Raw genomic sequence first — 17,834 nt, 5'->3', positions numbered from 1 at the left:
GCATACAATCTTGGCAGCACAGGCTATTCAGAGGGACTTGGATAATATTCAGTTGTGGGCCGACATCTGGCAGATTAATTTAAACGTGGACAAGTGCAAGGTAATACATGCAGGTAACAAAAATGTCCACTATAATTACACTATGGGATGTACAGATCTAGATGAAGTAACGCATGAGAAAGACCTTGGAGTCTATGTGGACTCCTCACTTTCTCCATCCAAACGATGTGGGGAAGCAATAAAAAAGGCAAACACAATGCTAGGGTATATTGTCAAAAGTGTAGAATTGAGAACAAGGGCAGTGATGTTCAGACTGTACAATGCACTAGTTAGAGCTCATCTGGATACTGTGGACAGTTCTGGGCTCCACACTTCAAGAAAGATATCGCTGCTCTAGAGGCAGTTCAGAGGAGAGCAACCAGACTTATTCCAGGTCTGAAGGGAATGTCCTACTGAGAGACTGAGGGAACTGAACATTTTCACCTTGGAACAGAGGAGACTACGTGGGGACTTGATCCACGTCTTCAAAATCATGAAAGGCATCGACCACATCAAACCAGAGGAGCTTTTCCAGATCAGCAGGGACACACGCACCTGGGGACACAAATGGAAATTGGGCTTCAAGGCATTCAAAACGGAAAACAGGAGACACTTCTTTACACAGAGAGGCGTCACAATCTGGAACAAACTCCCCAGCGATGTGGTTGAAGCTGAAAGTTTGGGAACATTTAAAAATAGACTGGATAGGATCCTTGGATCACTTAGATATTAATGGACACCAAACAAGCATGATGGGTCGAATGGCCTCCTCTCGGTTGTAAACTTTCTTATGTTCTTATGTTCTTATGTATGCAAGCTGTTGTGCGGACAATACGGAAGACATTGGTGGGCTCCGAGGTATCATGCTATTCTTAACAGATCAAATTGATCAACATGGTTTATCAGCAGATACTATTTTGGCCCGTATTGAAGGCTTTTTTTAAATACTCGGGCAGATAAGTGCTCTTCAAGAAACAGACATGGATGTTGACATTTTAAATTGTTTGGGACTGATTGAGCAGCATGTTCATGTAGATTTCCACGTTACTTCAAGCACAGGTGCAGGACGCCCGCCTCTGGATATTCCAGGTAATATGCTCGCTACCTTTGTGTTGTCTGGTCTATCAACCCGAGAAATCGCGGATCTATTTGGTGTGTCACCCAGCATGATTCAGAGGAGATTGTCCGAGGAAGGCCTAAGCCGTGGACCTCCAGAGATTTATTTTCTCCTACATGCCATCCATAGGAGTTTTTTGTTTTTCGCTCCTCCGTGCCTAAATGGTTTATTTATTTAAATGTTAATTTACTTTATTTTAAATCATGTAAACTGTTTAAAGGTCTATTTTTATTTTACATTATTGTATTATTTATGTGTTTTATTTTGCTGTTTGTTTGTTGTATGTTTACCAGTCTGTAAAGCATTCTGTGGCTACCCTGCTAAGGGCGCTATACATATAAAAATTGATTGATTGACTGATTGAATTTCACAGAAACGCTGCACTAAATAAAAAGTGTTTTAAAGAGTTTGTCTGTCTTGATCCAGTGCAGTGCCCAACTGATGTTTTTTTTAATTGCAGATGAACATGAACAAAAAACAGAAAGGTCAGAAGCTTATTTGAATTTTTTATTTAAAAAGAACAACACAGATATTGACATGGCTTACACTGTTTAACCATGGAACTATTGAATTTCAGTTGAGAAGTCCTTTTCAACATTTCGTGTTACCAACAATCAATAAGTAACAGTGCTTGTAGTATAAAAAACTTGTTCCAGTCACTTAATCTCTCTTTCAACTTGGTATGTAAATTCGTTTTGAAATGTTTCTAAGACATGTTCATTATAGTACACCATGGTCCACTTTCATAATTGATAATGGAGACATTCTGAACCTGTAGAAAAGCAGTATAAATGTGAAAACACAATAAAAGAAATTACCATCTGTAATCTGATATAGGGATGAGACAGAAGAACCAAGACTGTATATCCCTTCTTAATTATTGCTTGAGACAGTCAGCAGACATCCTCTAAACACAGGAACGTATGCAAACATGTTTTCTGTTTTGATGGAGGGTCAGCGAGAGGTAACACAGATCTTGTAGGGGAATGGAGAACGGGTGCCTCCAAATTGACCATCCATGCTAGGCTCCACTCCTGGTGGAGAGGAGAAGGAGAACTTCTGGAGGAAGCAGGTGAAGAACAAGAATAACTCCATCCGAGCCAACTGCTCCCCCAGGCACACCCTCTTCCCTGGAGATAAAGAAAACAGTGAAGAGTGAACAAATTTTCTTATATTATCTTCCTATTATTATTTGGAATCTAGCTACTGTATGTGTATTTTTTTTTAATGATACATAAATGATCCAATAAAAAAATATTTTTATGTTTAAATAATCTCTCAAACCAGGACTAGCTATCAATGACCTCAGATGATTCCTTATTTTCACAAACCTCAGCAATAATTCTTCAAAATGTGTTGGGTTTATTAACATTGGTTTCTCTAAATGCTTAATTTAATGATCATGTGGATTGCTAGTTCTTAGAAATGTAGCAAACAATTAGGAACAGTGAAATCCTGTTTACCAGCTGAAAATGGCATGAAGGCTTCTCGTCTCACAAAGTTCCCCTGGGAGTCCAGGAAGTGTTCAGGATTAAATAAGTCCGGTGTCTGCCACTCACTCTTGTCAAACAGGACAGAGGTCAAGATCGCCATCACTGCTGTATCCTAAACAAAAGAATATGTGCACTGAGTGGATCTCTATTTCTCTCCCATGAATAATGTCTCCTCTGAAGTCATTTACCTGAAATCTATTAATAAAATTTGCTTTGACATTATATGTTACTTGAATATGATAACTAGGGCCCTGCATTTTCTGCGACCTGCTTTCTAAGGCTGCCCTTCATTACTCCATGTGCAAGGTGGCCATGTAGTCTTCTTAATTAAACCATGTATTGCTTAATATTCTCAGGATTCCTTTAATCATCTCAATTAGTGTTTTTATTAAGGTGCATTGACAATTTGATTCAGCAGCAGCAGCTACGTACATTGATTTAAAGTGACAATTGTAAATAAAGGAGTAAAAAAACTAACAAAAAAAACACTCATTCCCGGAACCAATCATATAAAATACTGAATTAATACATGAATGTTGTTACTAGGGTTGGGTACCGAAACCCGGTGCCAATATGGCACTGGTACCTATATGACCAGACCAAATCAGAATGCAGATTTCAGTGCCTCATTTCGGTGCCACTTAATTGCCTGAGCTGTCGATTGAAATATTTGCCCTCTGGTGCTCCGAAACGGACGTAAGAAGCATCATCACCACACATGATCGCTAGTTAAATTATACTGCATTCATGTGGTGTCAGAATAATCTGAAAAATAATTTCCCGACTGAGAAAATTCACGTGAATGCAATCGGAACAACAACACGGAAAGCCGAAGAACATGGCAGACAACAGTGATTGGTTGATGGTAAGAAACTTTTGATTAATGGGGCAAAATCACGTATTGCATATCAATTGTTTGCTAACATGTAATTTGTAATATGGTATTAGGTTATAACGGTTAGTTGCTGTCCATGTAGATTGACGTAGATTCATTAGAAAAGTTATTTATTAGCAGTAACCCTGATAAGTCAGGTAAAGCAATATTTAGTGATTTCAGGTAATGTATTGGTGCAGTAACAACTCTGGGACAAAATCACTTCATAATATAAAGCTCTGATAATACAAATCCAACACATCTTTGTAGTAATGCTAGTGTCCATGTTGCTTTCACATTCCGACTTAAAAGCACAACTCGGGAAATGAGACCATCCAAGGAGCGCATGAATGCAGCAATTACACTTGCTCTGATGGCAGCAGGTAGCCTACCGTTAGCTAGCTACATTAAACGTGCTTAAATTAAATTGCCTAAAGCTAAACATTCTAAAGTGTGGCTGTATTTCGCAGGAAAGGATTCCGACACCGCGACGTGCAACAAATGTTTTACAACAATTGTGTGTAAAGGGGAAAACACGTCAAACCTAATGAAACATTTGCAGACATCAGCTGGTAGTGTGGGTGTCCCCGGCCCCAGTCAGACCAACTCTAGCAATGTGGAGACCATTGATTATGACGACGAGTGTGTACAGGCCTCATCGACACCATCTGATAAGGTTTTTTCCTGTTCAGGACATGCAATAAGTCAGGAGAGGTGTCGTATTTTGCCAGAGAAGGCAAATATGGTCATATTTCTGCAAAATAATTGCTGAAATTTGAAGCTGGTTTGTAGCATACCAAGAATACTGACTACTTTGCTGTTATTAGTACTGTAACTGTTATTTAGTGTTAAATTATTGTAGTTGGGTTAGGTGTCTTAGGTTTTATTGTGAATTTGTTATGTACATTTGTTGTGTTTTGTATGTACTTATATTTATATATTTAAGTATACTTTAAACTTTTAATATATTGTTCAATTTAAATATATTTTTTTAAAAACCGAAACGATACCCAACCCTAGTTGTTACATATATATTACAAAGAAAGCAAACTTGTTAGCAAGCAGAACATCAATTGTCACTAAGTTTCATAAATGAAAACCTCCACGTGCATTATATTTTTCTACAGCATCTACAGAATTGGCAACAACTGACATATATATTTGAGCCTTCTGTATTAAGTTGGGAACTCATTATTCATCTTTAATTCAAACACATTTTACATTTCAATTGTGAATTAAATTACTATAAATGATGAGGCTGCAGTTCATAGCTCATAGAAGTTGAATTACAATTGGAAAAAAGAAGTGGAAAATGCAGGGTCCTAATGCTAAAATACAACATACTGAAAGGTACTGCGTAAGATCAGTATATTTCCATTAATATATATATATATGTATTGATTTGTTATTGTTAGACTTTGTATATTTTTTTCAAAATACAGATTTGAAAATGTATGCAGTGACTTGGTTAATGCATAATACAAAATAATACAATGGCATTGATCCCCAAAACACTATCCAAATTTAAATGGTATGGTAAAAAAAACATCTCTCTAATTATATTTTGTAATATATTTTATATAGGCTGGAGCAAGGGCTTAATTTAAATATATGCTAAGTATAAATATATTGTAGCGATCTGGGACTGGGGGGGTGCATGTGCCTGTATATACATGTGTTTGGGGTTCTGTCTGTGTGTTGGGGGATGGGCGGTTAGCGGTGTGCGTACGTGCTTGGTGGTTCACGTGGGTGGTGCATGTACATGCTTGTGTTACACCGGGGTAATTCCGGGGTTAAGGGTTAGCCCCACACGTGAACACCGGAGACGCTGTGATTGGAGGTTATATATCTTATTAAATAATAAACAATAATAATTAAACAATAATTATAATGATAATATATGTACAGTATATATGTACAATATGTAAAGCACAGAAAAGCAGGTTATCATAAAACAAAATAACGTAATCTTCACCACCATCCCCGATAAACACCTGTTGTAAATTGAGTTTAGCCTCACCGTGGTACATTTATTCAAATTAGACTTCTTATGCACAGTAATATGGCTGTTAATTCGCTTAGAAAGTAACAAAATTACACTGTATTAATTACTGCTGTATAGTGAATCTTGTTGTGTTTTTTGTGGCTGGACTTCAGCTTTAACAGAAGTAAACAGATGTGTACAAAAACACATTCTTTTTTATTTAGTATGAGAGTTCTTGTTCGGCCAAAGATTTCAACTTTACCTGATCTTTTCCTTGGCATCTATTACCTTTGGAATAAAGTACCCTCCTACTGTTGTGTCTTTCAGCGCTATCTTTGGTATATTCAGTGGTATAATATTGCCCATTCTCTGCACTTCATGGATCACTGCATCAGTGTAGGGCATGTTGGCTCTGTCTGCCATGGATGGTGGTCTTGCCTGCCCGATCACTCTGTCTATTTCAGCTTGTACTTTCTCTGGTGAGAGACAAAGCAAATAAAGTAAATTCCCAAGTAACTCATCTTTTAAAGTGTGGCCCATGTATACAGTGGCAGTTTAACACACATTTTTGCTCCTTGGTGGATCTTGACTGATTTTCTCTTTGCTCTACTGAAAGACCTGAGGTCTTGTCAGAAATGTAAATACAATAAATAACATATCAGCTCTGCATAACTATTCAAATATATATGACTATGTATATATTTATTTGAATGGAATATATAAAATATTGTGTTGTATAGTTTTCTCTCGCTCTCTCTCCCCTCCTCTTTTAAATGGGTTTCTTCAGATTTGTAGTAATGATACAGAGATGAACATGCTTTGAGGCTTCCACTATCTCCACATAACCACATACCTTGGATCTCTGGGTACTTCATCATGTAGAGCAGAGCCCAACGCAGTGTGGTGGAGGTGGTTTCAGTCCCAGCCAGAAAGAGGTCCAGAGTGCAAACAACCAGATTCCTCTCATGGAAGCTACATACAATGTCCTCTTTACTCTGACAAGAACATTATGAATCAAGAGTCACCTCATGAGACTATAGGTGCAAAGTTAAGCTCTAATTCAGAAGAGGTGTTTAGAATGGCCCTTTAAAGGAGAAATATAATGGTTTTTCATGCACTTTTAAAATACCCCAAATATATAAGTATTGTCAATGATAAATAATGTCATTATCTTGCAAAAACAATCTAATAAAAAAATATTAAAATGGCTGTTTATAATTTTCTGCTGAATAAAATGTGATTCAACAATTCGGAAATTGAAAGAATGTGACATCATACATACAATCGTTTAACCAGTCACCATATTTACATGTATGTATTGAGACTTTAATAGGATCAATTCAAATTCACATAGCCAAATGCTCTTTTGTGTCATCTATTGATGTGGTTACATCGGAAGGAAAGATTGCAGATTAAGTATCCAAAGGTTCCCAAAAGAAATAACGCTTTGGAAGCAATTGACCCACTTTTGCAGGCAGCTGCAAACCGACAAGAGCTATTGAGAAAGACAACTAGCTCAAGTGTTGTGTGCACCGAGCACTTCTTACTTTCCGGTTTTGAAGTTATTCTGACTCACATGAAAAATTAACTATCCCTATGCTTGAGCAAAGCTCTTTTATGGGCTGTTCCCAGTCAAAAATCACAAACAAAGACAGTCTCTAATACAGTGTGGACAAGAGAAGTTAGCCCTAACACTAAGTGACATCATGGGCTCAACATAGTTTTTCACAAATTATCTTGGGAGTCATGATACCCTCTGTTGGGTTGTATGCTAAACAGTGAGTACACTGAGTGATCAGAAAAATATATAACACATGACATAGGTTTTATCATTTGTGATATACACTGCTCAAAAACATTAAGGGAACACATAATCATCACAGTATAAAACCAAGTCAATTAAACTTCAGGGATATCAATCCATCCAGTTAGGAAGCCAAACGATTGTGAATCAATGTCACCTGTTTTGGTGCAAATGAAAGTGACAACAGGTGCACTGGAGAGGTAACAGAAAGACAACCCCCAAAAAGGGAATGGTTTTGCAGGTGGTGGCCACAGACAATTGCTCTGTCCTTATCCTTCCTGACTGATTCTTTTCTAGTTTTGCATTTTGCTAGTGTCCTTGTCACTACTGGTAGCATGAGGCGCTACCTGCAGCGCATTCAGGTTGCACAGGAAGACCAGCTCCTCCAGGATGGCACATCCATACATGCCGTCGCAAGAAGGTTTGCTGTGTCTCCCAGTACAGTCTCAAGAGCATGGAGGAGATACCAAGAGACGGGCCGTTACATGAGGAGAGCTGGACAGGGCCGTAGAAGGGCATCAACCCAGCAGGAGGACCGGTATCTGCTCCTTTGTGCGAGGAGGAACAGGAGGAGCACTGCCAGAGCCCTACAAAATGACCTCCAGCGGGCTACTGGTGTGCATGTTTCAACCAAACTGAGGGTGGCATGAGGGCCCGACGTCCTCTAGTGGGACCTGTTCTCACAGCCCAGCACCGTGCAGCTCGATTGGCATTCACCAGATGAGAGCAGGTTCACACTGAGCACATGTGACAGACGTGTAAGAGTCTGGAGATGCCATGGTGAATGTTATGCTGCCTGAAACATCATCCAGCATGACCGGTTTGGTTGTGGGTCTGGGGGTCTGGGGAGGCATATCCTTGGAGGGTCACACAGACCTCCACATGATAGCCAACCCTGACTGCTGTTAGGTACCGGGATGAAGTCCTCAGACCCATCGTCAGACCTTATGCTGGTGCAGTAGGCCCTGGGTTCCTCCTGGTGCAGGACAATGCCCGGCCTCATGTTGCCAGAATGTGTAGGCAGTTCCTGGATGATGAATGCATTGATGCCATTGACTGGCCCTCACATTCCCCAGACCTGAATCTAATTGAGAACCTTTGGGACGTTATGTATCGGTGCATCCAACGCCGCCAAGTAGCGCCGCAGACTCACTGTGGAGCTCACTGATGCCCTGATCCAGGTCTGGGAGGAGATCCCCAAGGACACCATCCGCCATCTCATCAGGAGTATGCCCAGATGTTTTCGGGAGTGCATACAGGCACGTGGGGGCCATACACACTACTGAGTCACATTATGAGTTGCCGTGATTAAATTCATGCAAGCTGGAACAGCCTGTGATTTCAATTGTTTACTTTGATATTCGGTGTGAGTTTGAATACAGCCCTCAATCGGTTGGTGATTTTGGTTTCCATTGACCATTGTTACGTAATTTTGTTCTCAACTAATTTGTAAGGTAGGGGTGTGGTGAACCCAGGTGCAGAGCACACTGGACAAGTCAGGTTGGGCGAGGGGTTGAATGCCTGCAAAAGGGGACAACAAGGGCAAAGCAAAACTCCAGGTCAAGGGCACTAGCGGGTGGTCAAGAGATCGGGCGAACAGGCTGGTCAGGAAAATCCAAGAATCGGGAATCGAGAGACAAAAGCAGGGGACTGGTACACGAGAAAACAATATGAAAGATAAGGCTTAGAAATGTGACAATACTGATGAGAAGACTTCACAATGAAAGCAGGGAACAAAGGGCAAATTTACACAAGGGGGTGATTAGTAGGGAACTATGAGCAGGTGTGGTGAAAAAGAAGAGACAAGGACTAATTAATCAATAATTAGGTGAGTGAAGTGAAGATCATGGGAAAACACTGTAGCAAGGGCGACCACTAGTGGAGATCCTGGGAACTGTCAGGTATCGGGTGTAACAGAATTACACAATGTACAGTAAAGATTTTGATCTTTGAATTTATTTTGTTCATTGAGATCCGATGAGTGATTTAAGTGTTACCTTAATTTTTTTGAGCAGTGTATTATTAGGTCTACACTTTGAATCTATTTCAACCCAAAATAATCAGGGTCCGGTTGTACTAACAGGATCAGAAAACAGGATGAAGAACATTATGGTCGCTGAAAAAGCGTTGTATGAAGCAGATCAAGATCAGGCTCCGCTGATCAAATGTTTTGATCCGATTATTAAGTAGCATATATAGTAACTTAGGAGTTTCCTATTGACATAATCCGGCTTGTCAGTCTCTGTTGCGGCTTTTTGAACATCTACCGCTCTAATGATACAATGACAATGATAAACCTTTCAGAAAATTACACTGTGCTATTGCTGATGACTTTAATAATTAAATAAGCTTAGTTGTTCACTACGTTTCCCAATGCATGTTAATGTCTGTGCTTATCGTTGCCACTGGATCCAACACGAACATTTGTAGTCCGTCATCCGAAAAGTGTTCCGTCAAAGACAGGGCACATTGGATCCTGGAAACCAATTGGAGCCAATAATCAATTTTATTGATAAGACGCTTTTGTCATACCCAATAGCACTGCAAGTCAAACAGGCATCACAGCAGTAGCAACTCGAGTATTTAAAAACTTGCAACTAAGAGTAAGAGAGATCCTTAAATTTTCTTTTAAAAAGGTGAATTTTATTAAATGTAGGGGCACTTCTCAAAGCGTTGCACAGCCCTGGAGCTGCTACAGTAGTTTGCAACAGGGGTGCTGGAGAAATTTGAGTTTTTACATATTTTTTTACAATAAATACAACCCTAATCGCACACAAACTACACCTCACCATAAAGACACAAAAGCAGAATGCACGGTTCAACATTACATTGTTTATTTAAAAGTGCAAATCTTTGTAAATAATGTAAGTCCCATTTTTGTTGTTTATCTGTGCTAACCAGATTTGTCTGCATCTATAATTTTACCTACTGTTTGCTGAAACCTGCCAGTTGCAAAATATCTCAACACTAAACGCAGCTCCAAACGTTTTGGTAAGGCATGACTATGCATAAATGTAGCTCCTAAAACAGGATCAGTTATGGGATAGGGATAGCGGGTGGGTCAAAGTTTTAATTTAATCCAGCCCTCAGTGAGGTTTAGCCCATAGAAACTTTACTCTGAAATTCAAAACAAAATTAATTATATATATATATATATATATATATATATATATATATATATATATATATATATATATATATAAAAGATTGCTATGCATCACTGTCTATATCCATCAATCTTTCTGTGCATGTCCTGTATTTTGTATAACTTTCAGGTCTGTATTCCATGTGTTCTATATGAATATTAATTTTCACCCGTTTCACCAATACCATGTCTGGATAATTGTAGTTTTCATGAAAGAAGGACTACGTTATATACATTTACTTATTTAACTTTATGATTTGCTTTTTTTTATTTCTTCACTGAGGAGATTTACTCTACTGGGGGGGGGGGGGGGCAAGTGGGGATACACATGAGAAAAAATTAAAATAAACATGAGACTAGGTATATTGGTCTGTCTTTATTCAGACATGGAAAGTTGTAGGTGTTCAAATGACTGCTAATATTTGTATTTTATTTATATGCAACTCATCTCTTCACTACTACAGAACACATGTTGCATGTTGCATGACATCACAATGAGAGCTCAACTCATCTGTATTCAGCATTCAGAAACCATTATATTTCTCCTGGCCCTTACCTTATGATGCTTAAAGACAAAAGCCTAAGGCAGAATTGTGAGAACTTTTGGCAGGTCCATTCTTCCAAAAAGCCTCATCAGCCTTAAGATGAATAATAAGACCTTCTAGTACTTCTGGCTGAGTAGTGGAGATAATGCTGCCACTTGTATAATAAGCGTAAAAGAAAATAAAAGGAAAATAAATACCTTTTCTATCTCTGCCAAGTATGAATCAATGTAGTCTTGGGGGGCTGATGGGTCCCAGTCCTCCTTGTGTTTCTCCAATTCTTTTCTCACAAACACAGCTAGCTCTTTGTAGTTGCTGAATATTTTATTGTGTGGCCCTGGAACAAGCTTCATAACAGCAGGAAAGGCTTCATAGAGCTGATGAGGAGAAAGTGAGGATTGCATTCAACTCATTCTAACTGGAGTCCTCTTCAGTGCCACAACAATTTAGTGAATTAGGTTAACCAATATTAACTTTCTAATAAGTTGCATAATACATCTAAAAATCAGCTGTGTCTTTTTTCTGTTGCTAATTTTGAATTGTTTCCTCTATAAAACTGAAATGATGTCTACTAATCAATGTCTATTAGAAAATATGGCAGTTTGGAGAGTGTGTCATGGTGCAATCAAATAATGTGACATAATAGACAATATTTCTTTAGATCTACAATTGTTGTGTTGCTCTGTACCTGTGCCCAAATGGTTCCTGCCAGGTGGAAGAATTCGGAGAGCAGCTTCAGCAACCTTTGAAAATGATTGTCACTGTATTCAAACCTGTGTCCAAAGACCATGCTACAGATGATGTTGGAGACGGCATTATTAAGAATGAAGTGAGGATCGAAGGGTTTTCCTGAGAGGGATCAGTGAAACAGAGAGAGCATTAGGAAACAATTACAGTATTGCTCACACTTGTCAAAAGTAAACACTGAGAAAGAAGTGTCTCTGAGCTTTATTCTTTCAGGTCTTTTGGTTTAAATTTCACTTGAACTAGTATGATTACAGTGAAAATATAAAATTTGAAGCTGCTGTAAACTGTATGTCTGGAAGAATTAGCTCTGATCCAGTGTGGGGACAGTTCTCCCACTTGTAGATTATATTGAATGTTAGCAAACCCATTGGGAAGGTGAATGTTTAGGATGTAGAATTACCTTTTTGGGATATTTGGGATGTAATTAATTAATTAATTGTAAAACATCAACCATTTTATTGGCTATGCATAGTCTAATATTCCAGTCATGCAAACCTTCAGGCTGTCGGAGAAACTGTACCTTGCTCATTCTCTAGAGTTTCTTGAAGGAATTGCGCCTCTTCAACAATGACAGACTCCAGGGACTTTTTACCCAGTCCACAATTCCTTAGAGTGGAGAGAGTGAATCTTCTCTGTCTTTTCCACAGGAGTCCATTGCTGAAGATCAAGCCTATTGTGCAATGAAAATACACTATCTTTGTGCAAACTTTAAGAATATTGAGCACAGGTTTATGTAGTATTGCTTCTGGAGATAAGGACATAAATAGACATTGCCTAACTATTCAAGCAAGTAAAATACTGTATAATAATAATAATAATAATAATAATAATAATAATAATAATAATAATAACACATATTCTCAATAATATACCTTACCACTGCAACCATATTTACAAAATGTATAAAATGTAAAACATCTGAAGAAGTGTATTTGAAAATGAAACAATTTATATAAATTTAGGGCAAATGATTAATGTTCAAATATCTGTATTTTAGTTCAACAGATATGCAAAATATTAACTAATGTGCAAGTGTAATGGCAGTTTTTAATGTAAAGGTTACTTTTATTATCTTAGACAAAAGGATTTGATGCATTGAGACATACCATTTCCAGAATCCATTCTGTCCATCATCGGGCTATGAGGTCGGTCAACAAAATTCTCCGCCTGATTGACCAATGCCTCCTTTACCATTTTGTAGCCCATAACAAACACTGCTTTTTCCCTTCCTACACGAATGCTGAAAACATTGCCATAGACATCTGCTAGCTGTTGAAAACAAGGCCCAGATTAAATCAGAACTTTGACCCACCCGCTAATAGCAAACTACAAACCTGTACATCATAGCGGTTACATTTATGATTAGAAGAAAGTGGAATCTTACTAAAAATGAACCTGCAACTGAGCGCAGTTCTGTAGCTTTCTATTAGCGGTAGTGTCAAAGTTTTCATTTAATCCGGCCCCAAATCATAGATTGCTCTTCATTTTAAGGGTTAATCTGATATTACAATTTCTGAGTACAGTTATGGAATTATAATTGTTTTACCTGCTGCTGTATAGAGTGTTTTTTTTTCACTTGATCAGTACAGTTTATGATAAAGATCATGAAGTGTATGACTTTATGATCCTGCACCATAAGAATACAAAAGTTGGTATTAGGGAAAATATTGCATTTAATTTTTAACGGCATGCAATAATTACTTATAACCCTGTTTCTTTGAACTTCAGCTGGAATTTCAGGCAAGTCCTGTATTCTTTCAATCTCTTGTAGCCAGGACAAGTGAATCTATGCGTGGTAAGAATAAAAATAAAGGTTCACTCACCTTAGTTAGGTAAATATGTGGCTGTTTTGTGTCAATGTTGAAGACATTCCCAATGAAGGGCAGACCCCAGGGTCCTGGGGGGAAGTTCTTGGGGTTCTTGTTCTTGAGGAAGTCAGTTATCAATAGAAATGCAAAAATGAACAACAGCAAGCTTTGGACATCAAGCCCCACCAGCATAGAATACAGAAACATGTCAGGGATAGGGACCTTAGCTGAATACTGAATCAAACACTGTAAAATTCCCACTGCTGTCAGTTGTTTGCTTGTATTGTTTGGCTGGCCTCTGCCCAATAGATAATAACCAAATTGATCTGAGTTTTCAGTCTACAGCCCTGGACTTTTATCTCTCACGACATTAACAATTGCTCCATGTAATACCCTTGGCAGCATACTTGCAATGCTCTGGCAATGACTGGTAACATATTCTTTCTTAATAATACAACAGTCCTTTTCCAGGCACAAGCTTCCTGGAAATGTCCAAAAGCAAACTGATGTGTTTCTGCCTCTTTGTAAATGGCTATAAAAAACAGAGAGCAAGTAAATCAGTAAATAGGTGAATCTGCACTGTAGGAATAATGTATAAGTAATACACATTTGGTTTCTAAACATAGATCATTGGGGCTGTTGATTAACTTAAATGTGTGAATATGTTTTACATTTCCACTTAATTTGAAATGGAAATCCTACGTAGTTAGGTAGCTCATTTGCTTTGGTAAAAGAAACTCTTGTCAAAGAACAATAATTTCCCCAGTATTAAAACCTCAACAAAATTAGTACTGAGTATAAAGTCTAAACATAACAAAAAACTTTACAACTTGACAAAATCAGATGTGTGATATTGGCTGCATAGTTCTTAGCATGCAAGTGTCATGAAACACATTGCCTTTGAGTGAACAGCAAGCTGCTGAACAGTTATTATGGAATGTTTAGCCTTTGGATCGAGTTATTGGGCAGCACTGTGCCAAGGACATCCCCAGAATTACTTGCCAGGCGTTTTGTTATTTAATCAGGGTCAAGCCATGATGATTTAGACTGGGGTAGAGGTAACAAGGTAGAACCCCACACACACATACAGACACACACACACATGGACACACATACACATAGACACATAAATACACATTCAAAATAGTCTATTATTTATTGTTTATTGAATATTAAAAAATAATAATTAAAAAAAATATTATTGTCTGAGTTTAGCAGACACCTTGTACTGGACGTACATAAAAAAATCACATTAGTAAAATTATTAGAAATGAGTTAATTAATTAATTAGTTGAGTAAAATGTACAGCTTTACTTTAAAACACAAACCTTTTGTTTATAGTTCTTGTGGAATTCATATTTTTAATATTACTATTGCAGACATAGACAGTTTTGAAAGGCTTGTGAAGTGCGATGTCGAATGGAGATGTCAAACTGATTAAATGATGCATGCCACATAGTGTAGCACATTTATTTAATGTCAATTAGTTCTGTTGATTTTTAACCATACAGACTTAAAAAAGGGTTATCTCTATGTCTACTTTCCATTAAGGTAAGGACAGCAGAGTTCCTGACCACCGTCCAGCGATCAAAAATATCGAAAAATATGCCAAGATGTCACGGGGGTGCTAACTCTGGAGCTGCTTTGCTAGAAGTTAATGGTGAAGTCAGCAGAGTGCAAACTGTGCATGCACATTCTCCAATGGGGAATCCCCACATATGCACAGTTCACACTCCGCTGTAACCTTCGCAGCAGTGCCTGCAATAAAATAATAATGTAAAATAATAGCAACAGTTCTGGGTGGTGAAATAAACTGAAGGGGCAATTGACCGTAACATGCATAACATGTAATTTTTTTATGATTTTTGTGACTTTTGTGATTTTCTCCATTGACTTCTAGCAAAGCAGCTCCAGAGTTTGCACCCCCATGCAGTCATGGCATATTTTTGATCTCTGATTTCTGGTACATAGAATGAGCTGGACATGAAAAACTCACTCCACAGAATGTTTCTACTTATAGAATAACCTGACAAAATATGGATTTTGGCTGGAGTTCCCTTTTAAGGGAGAAAAATGTCCCATGAATAAGAAGCAGAAAAATGTAGGAAGCTAACCAACTTATTCGGTAGTAGTGCTGCTAGTCCCAATGCCAATGACAGCAACGTCCATTCTGAAGAGAACTAGAGAATTAGTAGCAGAAGAACGAGAAGTGCTGGCAGCTCAAGTCAGGGCAATGGCTGCAGCCAAAGCAGTAGGCAATGGGGAGCCAGGGCAGGAAGGGAGAATAATAACACAACTATAATATTGTACATGGGTAGTTGACAAAAAGTATTGTCCAAAAATTGAAATTAAATTTCTCATATTGATGCTGAAAATCATATAGTTGCATTGCACTGAGTCTGAAGTTCTCAAACAAATATGTTGTAACCTTGGATTTTACATTTCAGTCAAATTTTATTAACATTTTAATGCATCAGGGCCTTGAATTTGTCCTGCGGTGTGACACCATAAAATATGTAACATTTAAAATATTCTCATTTACATAAACATTTGTTTTGAATCTTAACTGCTAGCAGGGCTCCTCTGAATCTAAGGAACTAGGCAAAAAGAGAGAGATGTCTGTTTCCTGTATCAGACAGACAAGATATTTCCCATAGAAAAATACATTTTAACAAATAATATCTTACAATTTTTATATTTATTGTAGTATGCAGCATTTATTGTGTATGGCCCTCTCATAAATGTCTTTTTAGGTGGTAATCTGCATTTTTAAATTCAACAGGTACAGTTTGGTTTGGTTTGAAGCTCTACTATTTACATTAGTCAGTCCTTGATGCAGCACAGCCATCTTTTATTATTTCAATTAATGATGATTCAGCCTGACTATTATCTATTGTTTCCATTATGTAGGTATATAATCTGTAGCTAAAACAACTCTGAAATATTTCTTGAAAAACAACCAAATTTTAGTGCTACGCTACTTTTCTCCAGCCTCATTTATAACATTTTATTATTTTTATTATTATTATTCATTCATTAATGTTATCAAATGTAGGGGCTGCTGCCATTCTAGCTATTATACCATTTCTATTTTATAATAGGCTTTAAAAAAGATGGGATGTTAATCAATGATGACAATTCAGTCTGTGCTGTGTATAACTCTTACAACAGTTTACAGTGTGTGTTCTGTAGCACTCTGACAATAGTACCCAGGGAGACAAATGGAAATTGACCTTAAAGGCATTCAAGGCAGAAAACAGGAGACACTTCTTCACACAGAGAATTCTACAATCTGGAACAAACTCCCCAGTGATGTGGTTGAAGCCGACAATTTGGGAACATTCAAAAATAGACTGGACGTGATCTTTGGATCACCTAGATATTAATGGAGACCAAAGAGCATGATTGGTCGAATGGCCTCCTCTCGTTTGTAAACATTCTTATGTTGACATGATCTGCCTCATCTAAACCCATGTTGACAATCACCAAGAATATGGTTTTCATTAAAATGCTCCTCTATTTTCTGTCTTATATTTCTTTCAAAAATTGTTCATGTAAAGTTTCAGTAAAATACTGATCATTATGAGAATATTAATGAAAACCTTTATTATTATTATTATTATTATTATTATTATTATTATTATTATTATTATTATTATTATTATATTTTTTATTTTTTGGCAGACGCACTTAACCAGGCCGACTTACAACACAAGTGCAAAACAAAGTGCAAAAATACAGTTAAGTACAATTGAGAAGTGAGATCAGAATATTTGTACATACGTAAGTAATATTCCATAATTATATTATTTTACAATTTTATAAGTAATATTAAAAAATATATATATGCTGTGAGAAAGTACTTAACATGTTGCAAAGTAACAACATTTACCAACCGTAACCTTTGGAATTTTAAGTTTTTAAGTATATTTTAAACTGGACTCACTTGCTTGCCATTAAGATTTTGTAAGGGTTGCTGTTGCCACAGTGAGCCAAGGTTAAGAGTAATGACGACTACATAAACTACGTTGGAATTTACATTTTTTGGGTGATTTCTGTGGGAGATGGCAATTTATTGTCACTGTTTCAACTATGAAAGTGATTGTAAAGAGATATGTCTATAGCTTTCATTATAAACTATGCTTTGTTTATAATTGAATGCCAAAGCCACATAGTTGCATCCCCTCAGTCATATGGGTACAATCAGTGGCAGTGTCGTATTTAGACTGTAGACTGTATTGTTTAGGTTTGTTTCCGTAATCGGGGGTCTGAAAAAAACGC

At 37.5% G+C, this 17,834-nt stretch overlaps 1 protein-coding gene across 2 annotated transcripts; it reads right to left on the bottom strand.

Annotated features, from left to right (window-relative positions):
• Window positions 1-1,655: 1,655 nt before the first annotated feature.
• On the bottom strand, window positions 1,656-13,992 carry LOC136758461 (cytochrome P450 2J2). Of its 2 annotated transcripts, XM_066712844.1 has the most exons (9): window positions 13,569-13,866; window positions 12,852-13,014; window positions 12,266-12,415; window positions 11,687-11,847; window positions 11,199-11,375; window positions 6,361-6,502; window positions 5,796-5,983; window positions 2,620-2,761; window positions 1,656-2,286 (listed from the first exon to the last, which is right to left on the bottom strand). In XM_066712844.1, the coding sequence occupies exons 1-9, from the start codon at window positions 13,758-13,760 to the stop codon at window positions 2,111-2,113; spliced, it is 1,491 nt and encodes a 496-aa protein (XP_066568941.1). In that variant the 5' UTR covers window positions 13,761-13,866; the 3' UTR covers window positions 1,656-2,110. The 2 variants fall into 2 exon arrangements, with proteins under 2 accessions (XP_066568941.1, XP_066568940.1); XM_066712843.1 differs by lacking the exon at window positions 1,656-2,286 and having other exon boundaries at window positions 2,661-2,761; window positions 5,770-5,983; window positions 13,569-13,992.
• Between the last annotated feature and the right edge of the window lie 3,842 nt (window positions 13,993-17,834).

The sequence above is a fragment of the Amia ocellicauda genome, chromosome 9 (assembly GCF_036373705.1).
Source record: "Amia ocellicauda isolate fAmiCal2 chromosome 9, fAmiCal2.hap1, whole genome shotgun sequence".
Lineage (NCBI taxonomy): Eukaryota > Metazoa > Chordata > Actinopteri > Amiiformes > Amiidae > Amia > Amia ocellicauda.
Note: the sequence above shows the minus strand (reverse complement) of the source record. Positions and strands in the feature narration are given on the sequence as shown.